This window comes from Triticum aestivum, chromosome 1A (assembly GCF_018294505.1).
Source record: "Triticum aestivum cultivar Chinese Spring chromosome 1A, IWGSC CS RefSeq v2.1, whole genome shotgun sequence".
Taxonomy (NCBI): domain Eukaryota; kingdom Viridiplantae; phylum Streptophyta; class Magnoliopsida; order Poales; family Poaceae; genus Triticum; species Triticum aestivum.
In genome coordinates this window covers 492328447-492349295 of record NC_057794.1, presented here as the reverse complement: position 1 = coordinate 492349295, position 20849 = coordinate 492328447, and the positions used below count along the sequence as shown (strand labels likewise).

General features: G+C 50.1%; 1 protein-coding gene and 2 non-coding genes across 3 annotated transcripts; all 3 read left to right on the top strand.

Moving 5' to 3' along the window:
• Positions 1 to 1786: 1786 nt before the first annotated feature.
• On the top strand, positions 1787 to 2700 carry LOC123059798 (UPF0098 protein CPn_0877/CP_0992/CPj0877/CpB0906). Its single transcript, XM_044482300.1, has 2 exons — positions 1787 to 2357; positions 2450 to 2700. Exons 1-2 carry the CDS (start codon positions 1935 to 1937, stop codon positions 2522 to 2524), a joined length of 498 nt encoding a protein of 165 aa, XP_044338235.1. The 5' UTR covers positions 1787 to 1934; the 3' UTR covers positions 2525 to 2700.
• A 78-nt stretch (positions 2701 to 2778) lies between these two features.
• TRNAG-GCC (transfer RNA glycine (anticodon GCC)) lies at positions 2779 to 2849 on the top strand. The gene has a single exon. It is a non-coding gene; the product is annotated as a tRNA-Gly (tRNA).
• A 3266-nt stretch (positions 2850 to 6115) lies between these two features.
• Positions 6116 to 6186, top strand: TRNAG-GCC (transfer RNA glycine (anticodon GCC)). The gene has a single exon. It is a non-coding gene; the product is annotated as a tRNA-Gly (tRNA).
• The last annotated feature ends 14663 nt before the right edge of the window (positions 6187 to 20849 follow it).

Genomic DNA, 20849 nt, shown 5'->3' with positions numbered 1-20849 from the left:
AAAATTATATGAGACCAGGTCTTACGGGTAGCAAGTGAGACCCGTCCTGATGGATGACACGTGGCATTCACAAATCACAAAGCATCTAATCTCCCCCCCCCCCCCCCCTCCCCCACCCTCTGATTTTAAATGGGGGATGCTTTGTGATTTGTGAATGCCACGTGTCATCCATCAGGGTCTCGCGTGAGACCTGGTCTCATAGAATTCTTTTCCCAAGCTTATCTCCAGGGAATACAAGCTGCCAATGTGGAATCACAAATTATGTATTTGGAGAAAAGAAGGACTTGTGATGCTTGTTTTCTAGAGAACCAAAATATCTCCTTATTTCAAGGCATGTGGCCATATATAACAGCGTAATAATTAATAGCAATTTTTTGTGTCGACATTAGCATGTACAGTGAAGGAATGTTGGATTTGTGCTGTGAATGCATATGCTTGCCAATGCTGCAGCGTCTACACAGTTTGGCATTGTTGCCGAGTAGGTAGTTTCTGTAGCTATTGTGACTTATGACACTGTGCTCATTGTTGTACCGTCTGAAAAAATTAGGGAATACCTCAAGGCTAGTCGTATAATAAAAAATCTTTCAAAAGGGACTCCATTGTTATTATTTGCATTTGATGAACAATACATTGTACGGTGTCGAGTCTAACTATTTCAGAGAGTTATGTCGACGACGAATCATCTAATGGCTGACAAAGCCTTCACAAATTAGGGGAAACTCTCGCCCAATACTATCACAAAGAGATACAAACTGAAACTAGCAAGATTTCCAAATAGAAAGCATGAAGGGATAATTAATGCAAATTGTTTGAAAGAAATTATGAGGAAAAACTCTAGTATCAAATGAAAATGTTAGGCTAAGTCTATATGAGAACATTCTTCATGATCAAAGTAAACATGATTCTGATGGTACACGTGCACTGCAAGCATGCACAGCCAGTTAGAGCATTTCCAACCATAAACATCAAATGTGTGCCCCCCACCCTCCATTTGTCCGTGGACAACAGTTGACTGAGCCTCATTTGCCCGCCCACGTCCCTCGTTCCTCCTCTCCGAATCCAAGCAAACCACGCACGTAGATCACTTGGCAACTATGCAATTCAATAGCTCATCCATTTTCTTTCATTTATGTTGACAAATGACAGCTATGCAACATTGTCTCAAGAAAAAAAAAAGACAACTATGCAACATTGTGAGCTATCTAGAACCTTCGTCGTCTGATTTGAATTATATATGCACAATTGAGGGCCATAATGATTTTCCTGATGTAATGCCATTGGGATGGACACTTGTACGATTCTCAGTCCTTATCTTTGTCCGGACAGGCCATTACAGCTAGGGAAAAGAAATAGGAACAAATCTTAGTTAATTCACAAGTAAAAACACACCCATTCCAACACCCTCTTAATCCACGAATAGCAGACTGGAAAAGAAATCACCATTTCAATCAAAAAGGAAAAACAAAAAGAGTACCACTAGTAAGCGAAAGCAAATCTTTCATGGCCTTCCTCGTGCCCAAAAGAGACAGGCACGGCACGGGACACCTGGCCAAAGCAGGAAGCGAGCACGACGGATTAACTATCGCAAATCTGATCCTCGTTTCAAAAACACTATCGCAAATCTGCAGTCTCCCAGATTTTCTTCTCATCGCGGGGTCCCCGACGACGCCGACCCTCCAGGAACCCACGCCACGCCTCCAGCCGACTACACCTACACGTACCCCGCACCGCCGGCCACGCGTCCCGCGGAATCCCCCCGCCGCGTGCCACCCTCCCCGTTATAAACCCGACCACGTCAAGCGCATGGTCACTCACTCACACACAGCCTCACAGCAACCAGAACAATCCAGCAAACTCATCGCACGAGCATCAGCAGCAGCCGGGGGGGAGGAGAAGAGAGAGGCGGGCAGAGGGGCCGGCCGGCGAGAAGCGAGATGGCGCAGGAGAGCCTGAGGCTGGTGTGCCCGCCGGTGTCGGCGCACGAGGGGCGGCTGCCGCGGCAGTACACGCTGGAGGGGCAGGGCGCGAAGAAGGACATCTCGCCGCCGCTGGAGTGGTACGGGGTGCCCGACGGCACGCGGTCGCTGGCGGTGGTGGTGCAGGACGTGGACGCGGACGAGCGGGTGCCCTGGACGCACTGGGTGGTCGTCAACATCTCGCCCGAGGAGAAGGGCCTGCCCGAGGGCTTCTCCGGCGCCGGGGGCAACGCCAACGCCGGCGGGGGCGACGGCGGCGTCCAGGAGGGGGTCAACGACTGGAAGCAGCCCGGGTGGCGCGGCCCCGTCCCCGACTCCCACGGCCACCGCATCCAGTTCCGTCTCTACGCGCTCGACGACCTGCTCAGCCTCGGCAACAAGGCAAGTGCACCTACAAACTTCAGTCGTAGAGACTCTGCTCTGAGCTTTTTAACGTGTGAGCGAGTACTGATTCGTGGTGCTGGATTTTGCAGGTGACAGTGGACAAGGTCATGGAGGCCATCGAGGGGCACGTGCTGGGGGAGGCCGAGATCACGGCTGTGTTCTAAGGAGCTCTGTGGATTTTGGCACTCGGCTCTGTGTGTCTGACCTTGTTACTTCTCCTTGCCAATCGTGTGTGGTCTGTTCTGTAGCGTGCCTGTATACGCATGGCAACGACCAGCCTTTGTAATTTTGATCCAATAAGTGAAGTAACCTCTTATGAGCTGGGTACTGTTGCACTAAAGATCTTTGTGATTGCAATCCGTTTTAATAACTGCGGTGGGAAGGAATGGAAACTGGCAAATACCATTAGTGACATGAAGCACCAGTGGTCTAGTGGTAGAATAGTACCCTGCCACGGTACAGACCCGGGTTCGATTCCCGGCTGGTGCATATCTTTTTTTTGCTTTGTTGAATGCCAAAACTAGACGTGGTTTGGTCCAAAACCAAGAATCAAGATCTTTTGAACTCGTTGCGTCCTTGCCTCCGCAGATGAGCTTGCGTTGGATCAAAATCAAACCTCGGCAAAATTCTACAGGCCCTGACCTGCTACCACCTCGAATACAGAAATCGTTTTCTGTCACCACAACACGATGAGGCCATTTGGTTCTTCAGCAGGCCACCGGTTTCTGACTCTGCATGTGCTCCACTCCTGATGGTTTCAGCGGCCCCGCCGCGACAGTTGCCGTTGGAACGTCGAGAAGAGCTTCTTCAGCAAGATTTTTTCTCAAAATTGTGATGATTTTTATAGCAAATTCGGAATCTATACGTGCGTAACCTACGCAAGAAAATCAAAACTAGCACTCCGTCTGGGCCGAAAAGGACTTTTTGATCAACCGTAGGCCGAAGAATACTCTTTGATCAACCGTAGGCCGAAGAGTACTCTTTGGGGCCCAAGGCCTAGTATAGGCAGAAGAGCGCAGCCATGCAGTTTCGGTCTCCCGTTAACGCGAAAAATCGGGGCCAAAGGACTCTTCGTACTTCGGCCAAAGAGTGCTCTTCGGCCTATGACAGACCAAAGAGTCTTTTTCGGCACAGTTGGGGCACTCTTCGGCCAACGGGAGGCTGAAGAGCCCCACTTCGATCAACCGTAGGCCGAAGAGCCCCTCTTCGGCCAACTGGAGGCCGACGGGATGCTAGTTTTGATTTTAATGTGTGAGAATGTATAGATTCCGAATTTGCTATAAAAAACATCACAATTTTGAAAAAAAATCCTTCAGCAACCCCTCGTCGCCGCCTCCGCCCTCCGACAGTAGACAGCAATGCATCTTGCTGACTGAAAACACACATGCAGTGCAGTTCACGAAGAACAACAGGCTACGTAGGTATATACCTTCAACTTGCTGACCAGCTGTACTGCAGCCGGACACGCCCGGGCCGCCTTGCCATCCTCCTTGCCGTCGTCGTCATCTCCGCCTCTTGTCCTTGACCTCGTAGACGGCCGGCCGGTGCTGCTCTGGCAGGGCAGCACGAGCCGGAGCACCCTCTTCCAGCTCCAGTCGCCTCCCATCCCCAGGCACCTCTGCCTCACCTGCTGCTGGCTCTCCGCGCGCTCCAGCCGCCGTCGTTCCACCAGCCTGCGGTCATCGGCCACCCGCCCCCTCACCTGCTGCTCGCTCTCCGCGCGCTCCAGCCGTCGTCGTTCCACCAGCGTACGGTCGTCGCCCGCCGCGGGCGGGTGGCCGGCAAGACGCACCGCACCGCCCGACAGGGACTCGATCAGTCCGGCTATGTAAATAAAACGGGGATCGGCCGACGGCGGCGGGTGGGCCGGGTAACGCCCCGCGCCGGCCTGCGACTAGAGATGACAGGTCAGGGGCGCGCCCTGCAGCATGTGTGAGCCGACAAAGATGGACGCCGTACCGGACGCACGCACTCACCGCTTCGACGTCGCGACGTGGGGGGAGGGGCTCCTCCGGGCGCACCGGCCTCGCCGTCGCCGCGGCAGCCGAGGCCCTCATCTGCCGCGAGTACTCCAGCAGCTCGGCCCGGCGGTCGTAGGACCTGCGGTTCTCCGAACCCCGCCGTCGCGCCTCGTCGCTTCCGTGATGAAGGTGGTGGTGGTGGTGGTGGTGAACATGCCGCGACGAGCCCGCCGCCGTCTTTCCTCCTTGGCCTCGCCACGTAGAAGGTCACGAGCACGGCCCTCCCCGACTGCTGCTGCTGCCTCTTAAGGTCATGGAGGCCATCGAGGGGCACGTGCTCGGGGAGGCCGAGATCACGGCCGTCTTCTAAGGAGTACGGTGGATTTTGACGCCTGGCTCTGCGTGTGTGTGTCTGACCTGCTTGTTACTTCTTTTTGCCAATCGTGTGTGGTCTGTTCTGTAGCGTGCCTGTATACGCATGGCAACGAGCAGCCTTTGTAATTTTGATCCAATAAATGAAGTGACTTCTTATCAGAGCATTTCCAACAGGCGACGGACGCGCCGCGCGTAAAAAACAGATTTGCCGCGCGCGCATCGCCTGATTTGGCACGGCGCGCAGCGCTGGCTCCAGCAGCCGCGCTAAAATGCAGCGCGCGCGACAACATTTTCAGAAGCATAAAAATAAAGATAAATTGCATAGATAAAAAATAAAGATAAATTGCATAGATAAAAAAACGATACAAAGGTATTTTACATCGGTGCAACGATAGATAGTTCGAAAACATAAATAGATAGAACTATGGTGCAACTAGATAGAAACTACTACGGCATACTAGATAGAAACTACTCCAAATCGCTACCACCATCATCACCATCATCATCCTCGTCGGTGTTGTCCGAGGTATCGAGCCAAATGTCGTCCCAACGTTCATCGTCTGACGTGAAGATCGACCTCCCACCTGCTGAAACAATGTCGCACTGCGCATTCGCCAATGCCTTCCGCCGACGCCGGTCCGCCCATTCCGCACGGCACCTTGCCGTCCTCTCCGCCCAATAGGCACGCTCGTCGGCGACGTCCTTCGGGTGGCGACGGCGCCACTCCGCCATGGCTCGCTCGTCCTCCTCGGCGATGAGGAGGCGGCGGCAGCACCGAGCGTGGTCGGCACGGTCCATGTCGGTGATGAGACGCGGCGGAGGGGCGACGCGCTGCACCTGCTCGCGCGTGAAGACGTCCCAGAAGTTCATCTACGTCCGGGGCCTATCCAACCGCCACGCCGCCGCGTCGTACGTGCTCCGGAACGACCCGAGGCCGAGCCGGACGTCGCCGGACCGGATCTCGGCGGAGTACCAGCCGTTGGGGCGCTCGCGGACGCCGCGGTAGCCCGACGAACCCCGGTGGCGCGGCGGCATGGTGGCGCGGTGGTGGCGCGGCGAAGCGGCGAGGTTGCGAAGGGAGGGCGCGCGGTTGTGTTTGTGCGCGTGGTGAGCGCGGCATTTTATAGGCGCGCGCGAAGCGGCACACCAAATCTACCGCGCCGCGTGCCGCTTTCTCCCGCGCGTGCGCAAACGCTTCCCCCGCGCGGTAACTTCCCCCCACCGCTGGAGTGCGGGGAACCAGCCGGCGCGCGCTAAACCCAAATTTTACCGCGCGGGCGCGTCTTTTGCAGCACCTGTTGGAGATGCTCTCAGGTGGGTACTGTTGCACCACAGATCTTTGTGAGTGCAATCCATTTTCACTGCTGTGGAAAGGAATGAAATGGAATGAAATCTGGCAAATACCATTTGTTACGTCGAGCACCAGTGGTCTAGTGGTAGAATAGTACCCTGCCACGGTACAGACCCGGGTTCGATTCCCGGCTGGTGCAAATATATTTTTGCTAATTGGTTTTGGCATCTCCAACGCTGAAACATGTCTATCAGTCCAGCTGTTTGTGCAATCCGACACTCGCCGTCTCTTGCTCTGCCCTTTTTAGAGCAATTCTAGTAGTATTTTGCCGACATGTAAATCGTGTTTGTCTAGATCCCGTATTTTGCCGACATGTAACCGTGTTTGTCGCACGGGGTGGTTATGCAGGCCGAAATTTGCAATGACAGACTAAAAACCGCAAACAAACTTCTAATTTTTAAAAAATGTTGTTCGTAATTTAAGCAGCAGCTCGCTCGCATAGATGGTTCTTCTTCGCATAATAAGTTTGTACATGCCACATACATGCATAAATGTTAGATATGCTAGACAGGACCTACGCTACTGCACCACTACAACAAAATTGAGCTCATCGGAGCTTCTGCGGTAGCTGCCCACCGACGACGATCAGTCGGATAGAGCTTCGTCTGCTCCGCCTTCATCACGCGCAGGTCAGTCTCCTTCGATGCGTGCGCATGCGATGCCGTGAGGCCCGTCTCGAGGAAGAGCCGCTCGTCCTCGAGCTCGCGTCGGATGCGCTCTTCCGTTTCCTGTTGATCCCTCGCCGACCGCTCGAGGACGACGTGCTCGAGGAGCTCCTCCTGCCCTGGTGGGAGGTAGTCCTCGGGTCCGATGATGCCTCGACGCGGCGGCGCATCGGGCACGGCCTCCTCCGGCTCCCTCTTCACCGGAACGAGCCGCGAGCTCGATGCGCCCGCGGATGAGCATCCCGCGGAACCGTGGCCGGATAAGCTTCCCGTGGAACCGTGGCCGGATAAGCTTCCCGCGGATCAGTTGCCGAAGGAGGCACGGCGGTTGAATGCCGGCGACGGCCGGGCATCGTGGTTGAGCCACCGACGCGCCCCCCGCTTGCGCGTGGCGTCAGATCTGGCGCGGCGGCGGCGCTCCGTCTTATCCCCCGAGTCGGCCATGGTGGTTCAAGGCTCGCCGACAGCGAGAAATCGAGCGGCGCGGTGGGGAATTGGAGGGAAACACGGCTGCGGGGGGATAGGGTTTCGCCCCGCATCTGCTCCGAAAACCCCCAGTTATAGTGGCTCGGGGGTCACGTTTGCGGGCTGCGGCAAAAAATAATATTTACGGGCCGAACACCGATACGGGCTCTGGTCTGGCCAGAAAAATGGACCGAGCACGTATAATCACCGGAATTATGCGGGTTTGCGCCGGATACGGGATCTGCTAGAGTTGCTCTTGGCTCATCCTTCTGCTACTTCACTACTTCAGCATCTTGAAATGGACGGTTTGCACAATCATTCTTGCGTCATCATCCAACTCCGCCCTTAAGCATCATCCAACTCCGCCCTTAAGCCTCTTTGCGTCCTTCGAAGTGGCATCATTCGAGCATCGTCTTTTTCTCCTCGATCATGACCCTCTTATCTTCGAGCTTGAGCTTTTTTTATCAACAAGTCAAACCTCGTCTCCTTTAATTTTTCCCCTCTTTGATGTCAAAGTCCTTGAGAGGTATTCATTCTCCTTCGTCATCTTAGCTGTACCTTCTTGTTTCACTTTCTCTTCCATTTCCTTTTTTCGGATTCCTCTTCTAACCTTCTTGAGCGATTGATTTGTTGGATCGGTTCGGTCATTGGTTTCTTCCTCGGTGTCTTGGGCGATGATAGCAATGTATAATTTTTTATTTGGGTTCATTCAACTTCAACCAACAATGCATGATGGTGAATTTTCTTCATCATCTTCTTCTTTTTTTGAAGTGAAATTTTTCTTCATCAACTTGAACACACTACACGCACAAAAAGGCTATAAAATAAAACATTGTCAATAATGCAAATTCAGTTACAATACTTTGCATATCCGGCTACAATGAGGTAAATACTATGAGGTAAATACCATTTCTAACATGAAGTAAATACCATTTCTATCATGAAATACCATTTCTATCATGAAGCACCAGTGGTCTAGTGGTAGAATAGTACCCTGCTACGGTACAGACCTGGGTTTGATTCTCGGCTGGTGCAAATCTTTTTGCTTCTCAGTGGGACTTGTTAGACTGTATTTACATGTGTATATTGTAACGTTGTATACCACCTCATTATATATATATATATGTGATAGGCCACCCCTAGAGGGTTGTGCCGGTTCCCCCCCAAAGCCTATTGTCTTACATGGTATCACGCTAGGTTACGTCCGCTTCCGCCTAAAAACCCTAAACCGCCGCCGCCGCCGCCGCCGCCACCGCCGCCGCCGCCGCGCCCGCCGTCGCCGTCGCCCGACTGCTATGACGTCCGCCGCTGCGTCCGGCTCCACCGCCACCGGTTTTCTGCCGGCCTCCCTCGCGGCACTTCTCTCGAGGCCGCTGGATGCCGCCTCCCTTCAGGCGCCGATCGGGACACGGAGCGTCGGCTCCCTCTTCGCGCTCCCGCCGGCTGCTACTTCGCCCGGGCAGGCGCTTGTGGCCCACACCGCCGCCGCCCCGTCAACCGCGGCTGTCGCGCCCTCGGCCACTGCGCCGCTGGTGGCGGAGGACGTCGCGCTGGCAGGCTTCGCGGCGTCAACCGCGGCCATCGCGCCCTCTGTCACCGCGCCGGCTGCCCCTCTGACTGTCTCCACGGTGGTCTCACCTCAGCCAGTCTCCTCGATGGGATCGCAGCCGCCGCCGCCGTTTCACTTCGGCCATCTCATCACCATCAAGTTGTCGTCGGACAATTACATCTTCTGGCGCGCGCAGGTTCTTCCGCTTCTTGGGAGTCACTATCTGCTTGGCTATGTCGACGGCTCTCTCCCTTGCCCTCCTGCGCTGGTTGACAGCGTGCACGGTCCGGTCTATAATCCGGCTCACCGTGTCTGGACAGGGCAGGATCAGGCGAACCTCTCCTCCATCCAGGGGTCGCTCTCTCCGGCCGTTGCTGGGCTTGTTGTCTTCGCCAAGACGTCCCACGAGGCATGGACTATTCTTGAGCGCTCGTTTGCGGCACAGTCGCAGGCTCGTGTATCTGGGCTCCGTCGCCAACTTGGGGAGTGTCAGAAGCTTGACTCCACCGCCACTGAGTTCTACAACAAAGTCAAGAGTCTCGCCGACACGCTGGCCTCCATTGGACAGCCCCTCACCGACTCCGAGTTCAACTCGTTTATTGTCAATGGTCTTGATGAGGAGTATGACGCCCTAGTCGAGATCATCAATGAGAGGGGCAACTCCACGCCCATGCCAGCACACGAGGTCTTTTCACGCCTCCTGCTTACTGAGCAACGAGTCGAGACGCGCCGATCCAGGGGCAACGGCGCCCTCTCGGCAAACGCCGCCACCAAGGGTGGTCGCTCCTCTGCTTCATCCAGGGCTCCTTCGGGGCAGTCACCACCACCCGCCTCGGCCCCTCCTCCTACTGCGACGCTACCAGGGGCTGGCGGTCCACGTGTGTGCCAGCTTTGTGGTCGCGATGGGCACTGGGCCTCGAAGTGTCACAAGCGCTTCCAGCGGGGTTTTCTTGGTCTCGGCAATGACGGGAAGGATACACGCAACTTTGCTCGTCAGGTCGCCATGGCTGATCGTCCGCCGCCGCAGAAGCCACAGGGACACACTCAGTCCTACTCCATTGATCCCCACTGGTACATGGACTCTGGGGCGACAGAGCACCTGACCAGTGAGATGGGGAAGCTTCACACTCGTGAACCCTACCATGGCTCCGACAAGATCCACACCGCCAATGGAGCAGGTATGCACATCTCTCATATTGGTCAAGCATCACTTCTCACTAGACATGCCAATAGGAGTCTTCAACTTCGCAATGTTCTTCGAGTTCCATCTGTGACACGTAATCTTCTTTCAGTTCCTAAACTCACTCGTGATAATAATGTGCTTTGTGAATTTCATCCTTTTGATCTTTTTATTAAGGATCGGGGCACGAGGGACATTCTTCTTAGTGGGCGGCTCTGCCAAGGTCTCTATCGTCTGGAGCATCCTGGCGTCGCTCGCGTCTTCAGTGGAGTTCGGGTATCTCCGTCACAGTGGCATGCTCGTCTTGGTCACCCGGCCACACCTATTGTCCGGCATGTTTTGCGTCGTCATGAGCTTCCTAGTGTGTCTAGTAATAAAGATGTAGCAGTGTGTGATGCTTGTCAGCAGGGGAAGAGTCATCAACTTCCTTTTTCGGAGTCCAGTCGTGAGGTGAAACATCCTTTAGAACTTGTGTTTTCAGATGTATGGGGTCCTGCTCAGACTTCTGTTAGTGGTCATAATTACTATATCAGTTTTGTTGATGCTTACAGCCGCTTTACCTGGCTTTATCTTATCAAACGTAAATCTGATGTGTTTGACATTTTTGTTCAGTTCCAAAAACATGTTGAACGCCTTCTCAAGCACAAAATTGTTCATGTTCAGTCGGACTGGGGTGGCGAGTATCGCAACCTCAACTCCTTCTTTCAGTCGCTTGGGATCACTCACCGTTTAGCATGTCCACATACACATCAGCAGAATGGTTCAGTAGAACGTAAGCATCGTCACATTGTTGAAGCTGGTCTGACTCTTTTGGCCCATGCATCTGTTCCGTTTCGTTTTTGGAGTGATGCTTTCACCACTGCATGTTTTCTCATCAATCGTACTCCCACTCGTGTTTTGAATATGAAGACTCCCATTGAAGTTCTCCTTAATGAACAACCGGACTACACCTTTCTCAAGGTGTTTGGGTGTGCTTGCTGGCCCCATCTCCGTCCATATAACAAGCGTAAGCTCGAGTTTCGTTCCAAGAAGTGTGTTTTTCTTGGTTATAGCTCTCTTCATAAAGGATACAAATGTCTTCATGTGCCCACTAATCGTGTCTACATCTCTCGGGATGTTGTGTTTGATGAGCATGTTTTTCCCTTTGCCAAACTCCCTGTGTCCACTACCGAGCCACCTGTCATGCATTCATCCTCTGTTGCTTCTGACCAATTTGATGATGTTGCATATTCTCCTCTATTGTTGCCTAACCATGGTGCAGGCACTGGTCGTGGGGCTCGTTTGGAGATTCTGGAAGTGCCATCTTCCTCTTCGTCGCCATCGCCTTCATCCTCGGCACCTTCTGTTGTGCATGAGGAGCACATGGCGCCCCTGCATGGCCTCGGTTTCCGTGCTCATGCACGGCCGATCGACGTCCTGGCCCGGTCGCCTCTGGCTTCTGGGCTGCCTTCGCCATCGTCGCGCCCTGCAACCCCGCCGACTGGGCCGGCCTCCTCGGTCCCCGTCTCGCCCAGGGCGTCGGGGCAGTCATCACCAGGCCTGGCCTCGCCCGCCCCTGCCTCGCCCAGGGTGTCTGGGCCCTTCTCACCAGGGCCGGCCTCGCCTGCTCTCGCCTCGCCAAGGCCGTCTGGGCCGGTGTCACCGGAGCTGGCCTCGCCCACTCTCGGTTCGCCCATGGCCTCTGAGCCCCTGTCGTCGGGCCAGTCTTCGCCATGCAGCCCGGAGTCGTCTGTCCCGAGCTCGCCTGAGGTGATTCCTGCATCTCCGGCGACCGTCACGTCTCCGTCACCTTCGCCTCCGCCGGCTCCTGCTGCTGCTCTACGTCCACATACGCGCAGTCGGAGTGGCATTTTTCAGCCTAAGCAACGTCACGATGGCACAGTTGCTTGGTTAGCGGCGTGCATGTCTGCTGCTCTCGCAGATCCATCCTCTGAGCCACGCACGTATCAAGCTGCTATGCGCATTCCTCATTGGAGAGAGGCCATGGAGCAGGAGTATCAAGCGCTTCTTCGCAATCAGACATGGACTCTTGTTCCTCCACAATCACGGGTAAATGTCATTGATTCCAAATGGGTTTTCAAAGTGAAGAGGCATTCTGATGGGTCCATTGAGCGCTATAAGGCTCGTCTGGTTGCTCGTGGTTTTCGACAGCGTTTTGGACTTGACTATGAAGACACCTTCAGTCCAGTGGTCAAGCCTACTACCATCAGACTTCTTCTCTCTCTGGCTGTTACTCGAGGTTGGTTTCTTCGTCAGCTTGATGTTCAAAATGCTTTTCTTCATGGTGTCTTGGCGGAGGAGGTTTACATGCGCCAGCCTCCGGGTTTCTCTGATCCGGATCGCCCTGATCATCTCTGTCGTCTGTCCAAGGCAATTTATGGTCTGAAGCAGGCTCCTCGTGCTTGGCATGCTCGTCTTGCAATGGCTCTTCGTGCTCATGGTTTTGCATCATCAACTGCTGACTCCTCATTGTTTCTTCTTCAAAGGCCTGAGGTTACTATGTACTTGTTGGTCTATGTAGATGATATCATTTTGGTCAGCTCCTCTCAGTCGGCTGCTACTGCGCTTGTTCGCTCACTTGGTGCTGATTTTGCGGTCAAGGACCTTGGGAAGCTTCATTACTTTCTTGGTGTGGAGGTTACTTCTCGTGATGCTGGCCTTGTTATGACGCAGAAGAAGTACTCTCTGGATTTGTTGCAGCGAGCTGGGATGCTTAAGTGCAAACCGACGACTACACCCATGTCTACCACTGATAAGCTCAATGCTGTTGATGGTGTGCTTCTTTCTTCTTCTGATGCGACAGAGTACAGGAGTATTGTTGGTGGGCTCCAGTACTTGACGATCACGCGACCAGACATTTCCTATGCTGTTAACCGAGTCTGCCAGTATCTGCAGTCACCCCGTGACACTCATTGGTCTGCTGTTAAGCGGATTTTGCGCTATATTCGTTTCACGGTGGCTCATGGTTTGCATATTCGGCCGTCTGACTCTGGTTGTCTTTCAGCATATTCTGATGCAGACTGGGCTGGCAATCCGGATGACAGGCGATCCACGGGGGGTTATGCTGTCTTCTTTGGCTCTAACCTGATTGCCTGGAGTGCTCGGAAACAGGCTACTGTCTCGCGTAGCAGTACTGAGGCTGAGTATAAGGCTGTGGCCAATGCCACATCAGAGATCATCTGGGTACAGTCCTTGCTTCAGGAGTTAAGTATACCCCAATCACAGCCTCCTGTTCTTTGGTGTGATAACATCGGTGCTACATACCTTTCTGCAAATCCGGTATTCCATGCCCGAACGAAACACATTGAAGTTGACTATCACTTTGTGCGTGAACGTGTCTCTCAGAAGCAACTACAGATCAAGTTTATTTCTTCCAAGGATCAACTTGCTGACATCTTCACCAAGCCATTGCCTTTGCCACAGTTTGAGACTTGCAGGCGCAATCTTACCCTTCTAGATTCATTAGAAAGTGGCTAAGATTGAGGGAGGGTGTTAGACTGTATTTACATGTGTATATTGTAACGTTGTATACCACCTCATTATATATATATATGTGATAGGCCACCCCTAGAGGGTTGTGCCGGTTCCCCCCAAAGCCTATTGTCTTACAGGACTGAACACGAACCAGATAGCCAAAGTAGAGTAGTTGATTCAAGGATCAAGATTTTTGAACTCGTTCTATCCTGCCTCCGCGGATGAGCTTGCATTGGATCAATATCAAAACCTTGGCAAAATTCTACAGGCCCCTGCTACTACCTCGAAATACAGAAATCCTTATGTCACTACAGCACGAGATGAGGCCAAGATCGATTTGGTTCTTCAGCAGGCACATCCGGTTCCTGACTCTGCATGTACTCTCACTACTGATGGTGTCAGCGACCCGGCCGCGACCGTTGCCGTTGGAACGTCGAAACGAGCTTCTTCAGCAACCCCTCGTCGCCGCCGTCGCCGGTTCTCCTACTCGTACGATTAACCTGCAGCACCAAAATCTATCAGACTCTGCTTGCCTCCGACAATAGACAGCAATGCATCTTGCTGACTGAAAACATCCATGCAGTGCAGTATTCGAGAAAAACATCCATGCAGCGCAGTTCACGAATAACAACAGGGAACAGGCTACGTAGGTAGTACCTTCAACTTGCTGACCAGCTGTACTGCAGCCGGCCACGCCCTGGACGCCTTGCCATCGTCCTCGTCTCCGCCTCTTGTCCTTGACCTCGTAGACGGCCGGCCGGTGCTGCTCTGGCAGGGCAGCACGAGCCGGAGCACCCTCTTCCAGCTCCAGTCGCCTCCCATCCCCAGGCATCTCTGCCTCACCTGCTGCTGGCTCTCCGCACGCTCCAGCCGCCGTCGTTCCACCAGCCTACGGTCGTCGGCCACCCGCTCCCTCACCTGCTGCGGGCTCTCCGCGCGCTCCAGCCGTTCCGCCTGCCTACGGTCGTCGCCCGCCGCGGGCGGGTGGCCGGCAAGACGCACCGCACCGCCCGACAGGGACTCGATCAGTCCGGCTATGTAGATAAAACGGGGATCGGACGCCGGCGGCGGGTGGGCCGGGTAACGCCCTGCGCCGGCCTGCGACGAGGGATTCTAAACAGGTCAGGCGCGCGCCGTGCAGTATGCGTGAGCTGACAAAGATGGACACGGTACCGGACGCACGCACGCACTCACCGCTTCGGCGTCGCGACGTGGGGGGAGGGGCTCCTCTGGGCGCGCCGGCCTCGCTGTCGCCGCGGCAGCCGAGGCCCTCATCTGGCGCGAGTACTCCAGCAGCTCGGCCCGGCGGTCGTACGACCTGCGGTTCTCCGATCCCCGCCGTCGCGCCTCGTCGCTTCCGCGGTGAAGATGGTGGTGGTGGTGATGGTGAACATCGTGGTGGTGGTGGTGATGAACGTGCCGCGACGAGCCCGCCGACGCGGCGCCGCCGTCTTTCCTCCTCGGCCTCGCCACGTAGAAGGTCACGAGCACGGCCCTCCCCGACTGCTGCTGCTGCCTCTTCTTGCCATGCCTTCCAGACTTCATCGCGGACCGATCGAGAGGTTCTACTGGATCGAATTAATCGATCGTTGCTGTGCAGGCACGGACAAATATATGCCGCTTCTCTAGAGCTCTGAAAAGTTCTTGCGCAGGTTGAAGACTTGGTACGCATACGGCGTTATTCCGCCGGAGGGATTCGAAGACCGTGGGTGCGTGTGCGAGGACGGGCGGCTGCATCGATCCGGCCACCGGCCATCTCTTGTGATATCGGGCCGGGATCTGATTGGTGTCGAGCGAAACTGCGCTTGCTCTCCTGCCAAAAGGCACCTCCGGTCCAAAGGTAGCTATCCGTAGCACCAAACCCCCACTCCGTCCACTCCGGACACAGTTTCAGTGACTTCGTGAAGCTAAGTCTCATAGTAACTTAACCCCCTCTACCAATCATCCATTCAACATTCGACTAACCAGATTGTTCCATAATCGGAATAATTTTTTTTAAATGTTCAGAAAAATTTGAAAAAATTCCAATAAATCATAAATATTTCCTTTAGTATTCTGTGAAAATTTCAATCCATTTGGATGTATAGTTTGCGAATACACATTTTTTTATTTATTTGAGCTCAAAAAGTTATTTAAGCACAAACCATACATCCAGATGGGTTGAGACTTTCACAAAATACTAAACGAAACATTTATGATTTATTGGAATTTTTCAAATTTTTCTGAACACTTTTAAAAAAATTATTCAAAATATGGATCAATCTGGTCCGTCGGATCTTGAATGGATGGCTGGCAGAGGGGGCTAAGTTACGTTGAGACTTAGCTTCATAAAGTCACTGAAGCTGTGTCCCTCCACTACTATGTACCGGTCGCGTTTGGAGACATTTGTGATCCTTAAATTATGTCCGATGGCATCATCCCGTATTGTAATCTCCACCCCTCTGGGAAAGCGGGAATGTGATGGCTCCATGCGTCTTGGATTTGGCCCTCATTTCATTTAGCAATGTTATCCACTATCTTCTGTTTACATTTGCTAATTCTCACATCCCTGAAAAATTCGGAAGGGTAAGTCGATTTTTATGTTAGCGCCAAGGCGAAAGACAACCTCGCCATGATGAGGGCCGCGAGGCGGGGGGACAATGGCGAGGCCTCGGACGAAAACGATCCGAAGCCGGGGTCGAAGCGACGGGACGTTCAAGACAAATGGGAATTGGAGGTTGGCATAGGCATCTCCCACATATACAACTGAAAAATTGGTCTAGTATTGTAGCCAATTGCCAGGGACAGTTCCGCGACACCTATCATCACTACTCCACACTACCATCTCCGCATTGAAAAGTGCTATGGCAATTATTTGCCCTTGAGGATTATAACTCCTCATCGCAAGCCATCTGAAAGAAGTGTGATAGGGTGAGCTCATGCACCTCCTCATCGAGCTTGGTCTTTTCCTACTCGATCTCCATCTCGACGAGCTCGTGCGGCTCAAGCTCTGCTTATGCGCCATTCGCGAGCATCCTCCCCACCACTGACTCCTCTGCGTTAGGGTAGGCGGAGGACGAGCTCGGGAACGGCAGATCCATGATCCCGACGTTCGAACACTGCAAGGTGGCATCTCCACGATGGGAACTGGACGAGGATTGTGGCATGGATACTCACCATCTTTTATTGCAATATTAACCTAGGGGATGTGTGGGGTTTCTAATCACATATCTTGCGTGATGGAAGAGTAATGGTGGGCGGCGATGGCGCACTAGGGGCGGCATTGTCGTTATTGGGGGGTACAGATAATGCCATTCATGCATGTTGTTGGGGTTTGGAGAACGGCGCGTGTGCTGCCCCCCCCCCCCCCCCCCCCTCCCAAACCTCAAAAAAAGGAGTTGTGACCCAAACAAAACACCCTTTGTTGGACTCACTGTTTCTAAAAGTTGTTTAGAGTTGCCCCTATATAGGGACTCTGAGTAGATAAATCACGGTGAATCATATTGTGTGAGAGCTATATCTCGCTTCTAGTGAGATTAGGTAGCTCTCGCCTGAATATTTTTTATTTCAAGCGTAGATACTGGGGCGGCCTGGACATTTTTTTCCCCTTGCATGCTTGGGGGGATGACGCTCGCTCGACGTAAGTTCTGTCGGTTTTTTTTTCTTTCTTGTGTCAGTTTATTGGTTGGAATAGTTTGGTTTTTATTGGATTTTATTTCTTTATTTTTTCCCCTGATTTTCTCTACTACCTTTTCTAGTTCCAAAGGTTGTTTCTTTTCTCTCTTTCTTTCTATGTTTTTTCGTTGTTTCTTTCTTTGTTTTCATTGATTTTTCACTGTTTTCATTCATTTGCATCGGTTTTCTTTGGTTTTTCCTTTTCTTTTTTTCTTTGGTTTTATCTGTTTCTTTTTAATTTTCATTGTTATTATTTTTCCATGTTGGTTTCACTGTTTCCACTCTTTTGCAATGGTTTTCTATGGGGGGTTTCTTTTATTATATTTTTTTTGGTTTACGAGTTCTCTTTGTTTATGTGACGGTTTTCATCAGTTTTTTGCTTTCTCTTTTCATATAGAATGGGGAATTTTTTTTGTACACGTTGAACATTTTCTTAATATGTGATTAATATATTTCAAATACATGAATAGTTTTTCTATACATCTAAAACATATATTTGTACATGTTGAATTTCTAAAATATTGCATTAGTTTTTTCGTCAAATATATGGGTTCAATATTTACTTTTTTATATAAATGGTAAATTTTCCATATACATAACTAACATTTTTTACACATGTTCAACAATTTCTAAAATATATGTTTAACATTTTATCATATATATGTTTTTATGCCTACTTGTTGTAGACATTGTACATTTTCTGTTCACATTTGGAACATTATTTTTACACAAGGTTAAGATTTTTCAAATACATGATTAAAATTTTGGTAAAATATATGTTTTTGATGTCTAGTTTATCATACACATTGTACATTTTTCGTATACATCAGGTACATTTTTGTACACATGTTTTTAAAAAATTAAATAGATGCTTAACATTTTTTTCATATACTATGTTTTTTTTGTGGGATAAACTTCCAATCAATTCATCTTCAATCATGCTAATACAACGAACACTAGAATTTACATCTAGATCTGTAGACCACCTAGCGACGACTACAAGCACTGAAGCGAGCCGAAGGCGCATCGCTGTCATCGCCCCTCCCTCGTCAGAGCCGGACAAACATTGTTGTAGTAGACAGTCGGAAGTCGTCGTGCTAAGGCCCTATAGAACCAACGCACCAGAACAGTAACCGTCGCCGATGAACATTGGAGATAAGAAGGATCCAACCTGAAGACGCACGAACAGAGACGAACGACGAACCGACCCGAGCAAATCCACCAAAGACAGATCCACCGGAGACACACCTCCACACACCCACCGACGATGCTAGACGCATCACCGAAACATGGGCTAAGAGAGGAGACCTTTATTCCATCTTCAGGGAGCCACCGTCGTCTCGTCTTTCTGAATAGGGCACAAACCCTAACAAATCTCAAAAAAAATCTAAAAACGGAGCCCTCCCACCAGCTAAGGGTCGGGATCCACTCCACCCCCATGACACTAAGGACACAGGAGACGGGGCGGACCGGCAACAGCGCCGGCAGGAGGCAGAGAAACCCTAACTTTTTGGGTAGGCGGCGGCTGGCTAGGGCGATCTCATGTGCCCAGCTCTGTGGCATACAGTAAGATACTTTGCGCCTCCTTTCTACGTTTCTTTTCATATACTATGTTTTGATGTGTACTTTTTTCATACATGTTGTACATTATTTGTATACATTAAAACATTTTTCTATACACATTTAACACTTTCATACATATTTTAAAAACTCAAATACATGTTTTGATGTCTACTTTTTTCATACACATCATACATATTTTGAAAAAAAAATCATACACATTGCGTGTGTAAGTCGATCGAAGCAAACACGCAGCCTTCGCGACACTATTCAGACGGCCCAATTCGGGTGCGGCTGATACCAATGACATGGCTTTGGGGTGGTTTCTCCGTGGACAGTGCCATCTTAAATCTTTTTTTAGTCTCCATCATTTACTTCTTCAGATATTTTTTCCTCTGTTTCCTTTTTTGCTTTTGCTTCACCATTTTTCGTGTATCATTTGTTTTTGTGAGCGTCCCTATTTATATTTTTATTATATTTTTCAAATTTCATGAATATTATTAAAGTCCGTGAAATTTTATGAGAATTGTTCAGCATTTTTAAAAAACATTGTGAGCACATTTTAAATTCACAATTTCAAAAATATACTATGGTTTTTTAATTCCAGGAAATTTTAAGAAATGTGAGGGTATTTCTAAAACTTGTACACATTTTAAATATTCTAAACATGTCTTTAAAAAACCATGAGTATTTTTTGAAATATGCAATATATTTCAAATTTTGAGCGACAATTATTAGAAAAAACATTGTTTTTTGAATATGCGAATTATTTTCGTGATATATTTTTCAAATATTTTATTTAATTGTATTTGTGAAATTAACAACTTTATCCATGAAAAAGAAAGAATCCTATAAATATTTTTTTCCTCAGCTAAGCACATGGGCCGGACGCATTCTATTCAGCGCCGGATCAGACATCTCATAGATCACATAGAAAGGGCGCTGGCTGCAAGCAAGTGTATTCCTTTTGCTGTATGACAGCAATCTAAAGTTCTGAACTGCTGTGATGTGTACACCTTGAAAAGTATGGTTGTGCTACTTGTTACCAGATTGTGGTTCTCTGAATCGAGTAAATACAACACCAAGGACTTGATACTTCCATTTTCTCCACCTGTGAAATTTCAGTCATGTTTATTGCCCACACATGATAGTGTTTTTTCTTTTCTTTTCTCTGCCAGTATATATGTGTTACAGAATTAGAGGGTCCTTTTGTTGTGTACTTCTAACTTGTGTGTATCAAGTATTCAGTTTCGTAATAGGTGTTCCTGAAATTGTTCATGTGGGAGGTTGTCCACGCCTGTAGGTATCAAAGGAAGAGTGTATTGAGATACTGTAATGTGTGGGTGGAATTTTTGTCTATGAAAATGACAATGGTTGTCTTCGGTTATTCTGCAAGGAACATACATCCTCAGTCACTACTAATTCACTGTGGATATCAATCTCAACTTGGATAAACTTGCTCCTTCAAGATAGAAAAAACTTGCTGCATTGCTGTAAAATGTCTTCAAGGACAGAATATCATTCCTTCATCTGAACTGTTTTTGAGAAATGAAGATAATCTATAAGAAACTTGACCCAATGCAATGCACCACTACTATTCTCATTTTTCATTGCTCGGGCGTTTACTTCTGTAGGATTTTAGCATTCACGTGTCACTGCTCTCTGACTGTTTTTCATTCCTGCTAATACAGTAAACACATCAAGTAAGAACTGATCTTCCCAGGTTTTAAGATAAATTATTCTGTCACTAAACTCCCCTAATCTAGGGCATCATATGATATTAGGAAAATGAAGATGGAGAATTATGTTGATAAGCTAGTTAATATAAACTGAAGGATTAAGTTGTTGCTGCCATGCAACAGATGAAGTACTCCCTCCGGTCCTTTTTACTCTGCGTATTAGATTTGTGTCAAGTCAAACTTTGCAAAATTTGACCAAATTTATGTTCAAAAATACCAACATCTACAATACCAACTATATGCACTATGAAACTGCATTTCATAATGAATCTAACAATATTGATTTGGCATTGTGAATGTTGATACTTTTTCCTATAAGTTTGGTCAAAGTAGAGATAGTTTGACTTCGGAGAAAACTTATATGCAAACTAAAAAGGACCAGAGTATTACTGCGGTAACATAAAAAACAGCAGAAATAGAGCAAGTGACACTTCTGATTAACAAGAATCACATGATGATTTGCACAGAGCAAGTGGCATGGCAAATTAATCTAGAAATCGATGTATGAAATGCAGG

Bases quoted from the DNA above. Each gene is read 5' to 3' on its own strand.
- LOC123059798 (XM_044482300.1), top strand. From the start codon at position 1,935: ATGGCGCAGGAGAGCCTGAGGCTGGTGTGCCCGCCGGTGTCGGCGCAC. The intron at 2,358-2,449 runs GCAAGTGCACCT...TGGATTTTGCAG, and splicing joins TGCTCAGCCTCGGCAACAAG to GTGACAGTGGACAAGGTCAT.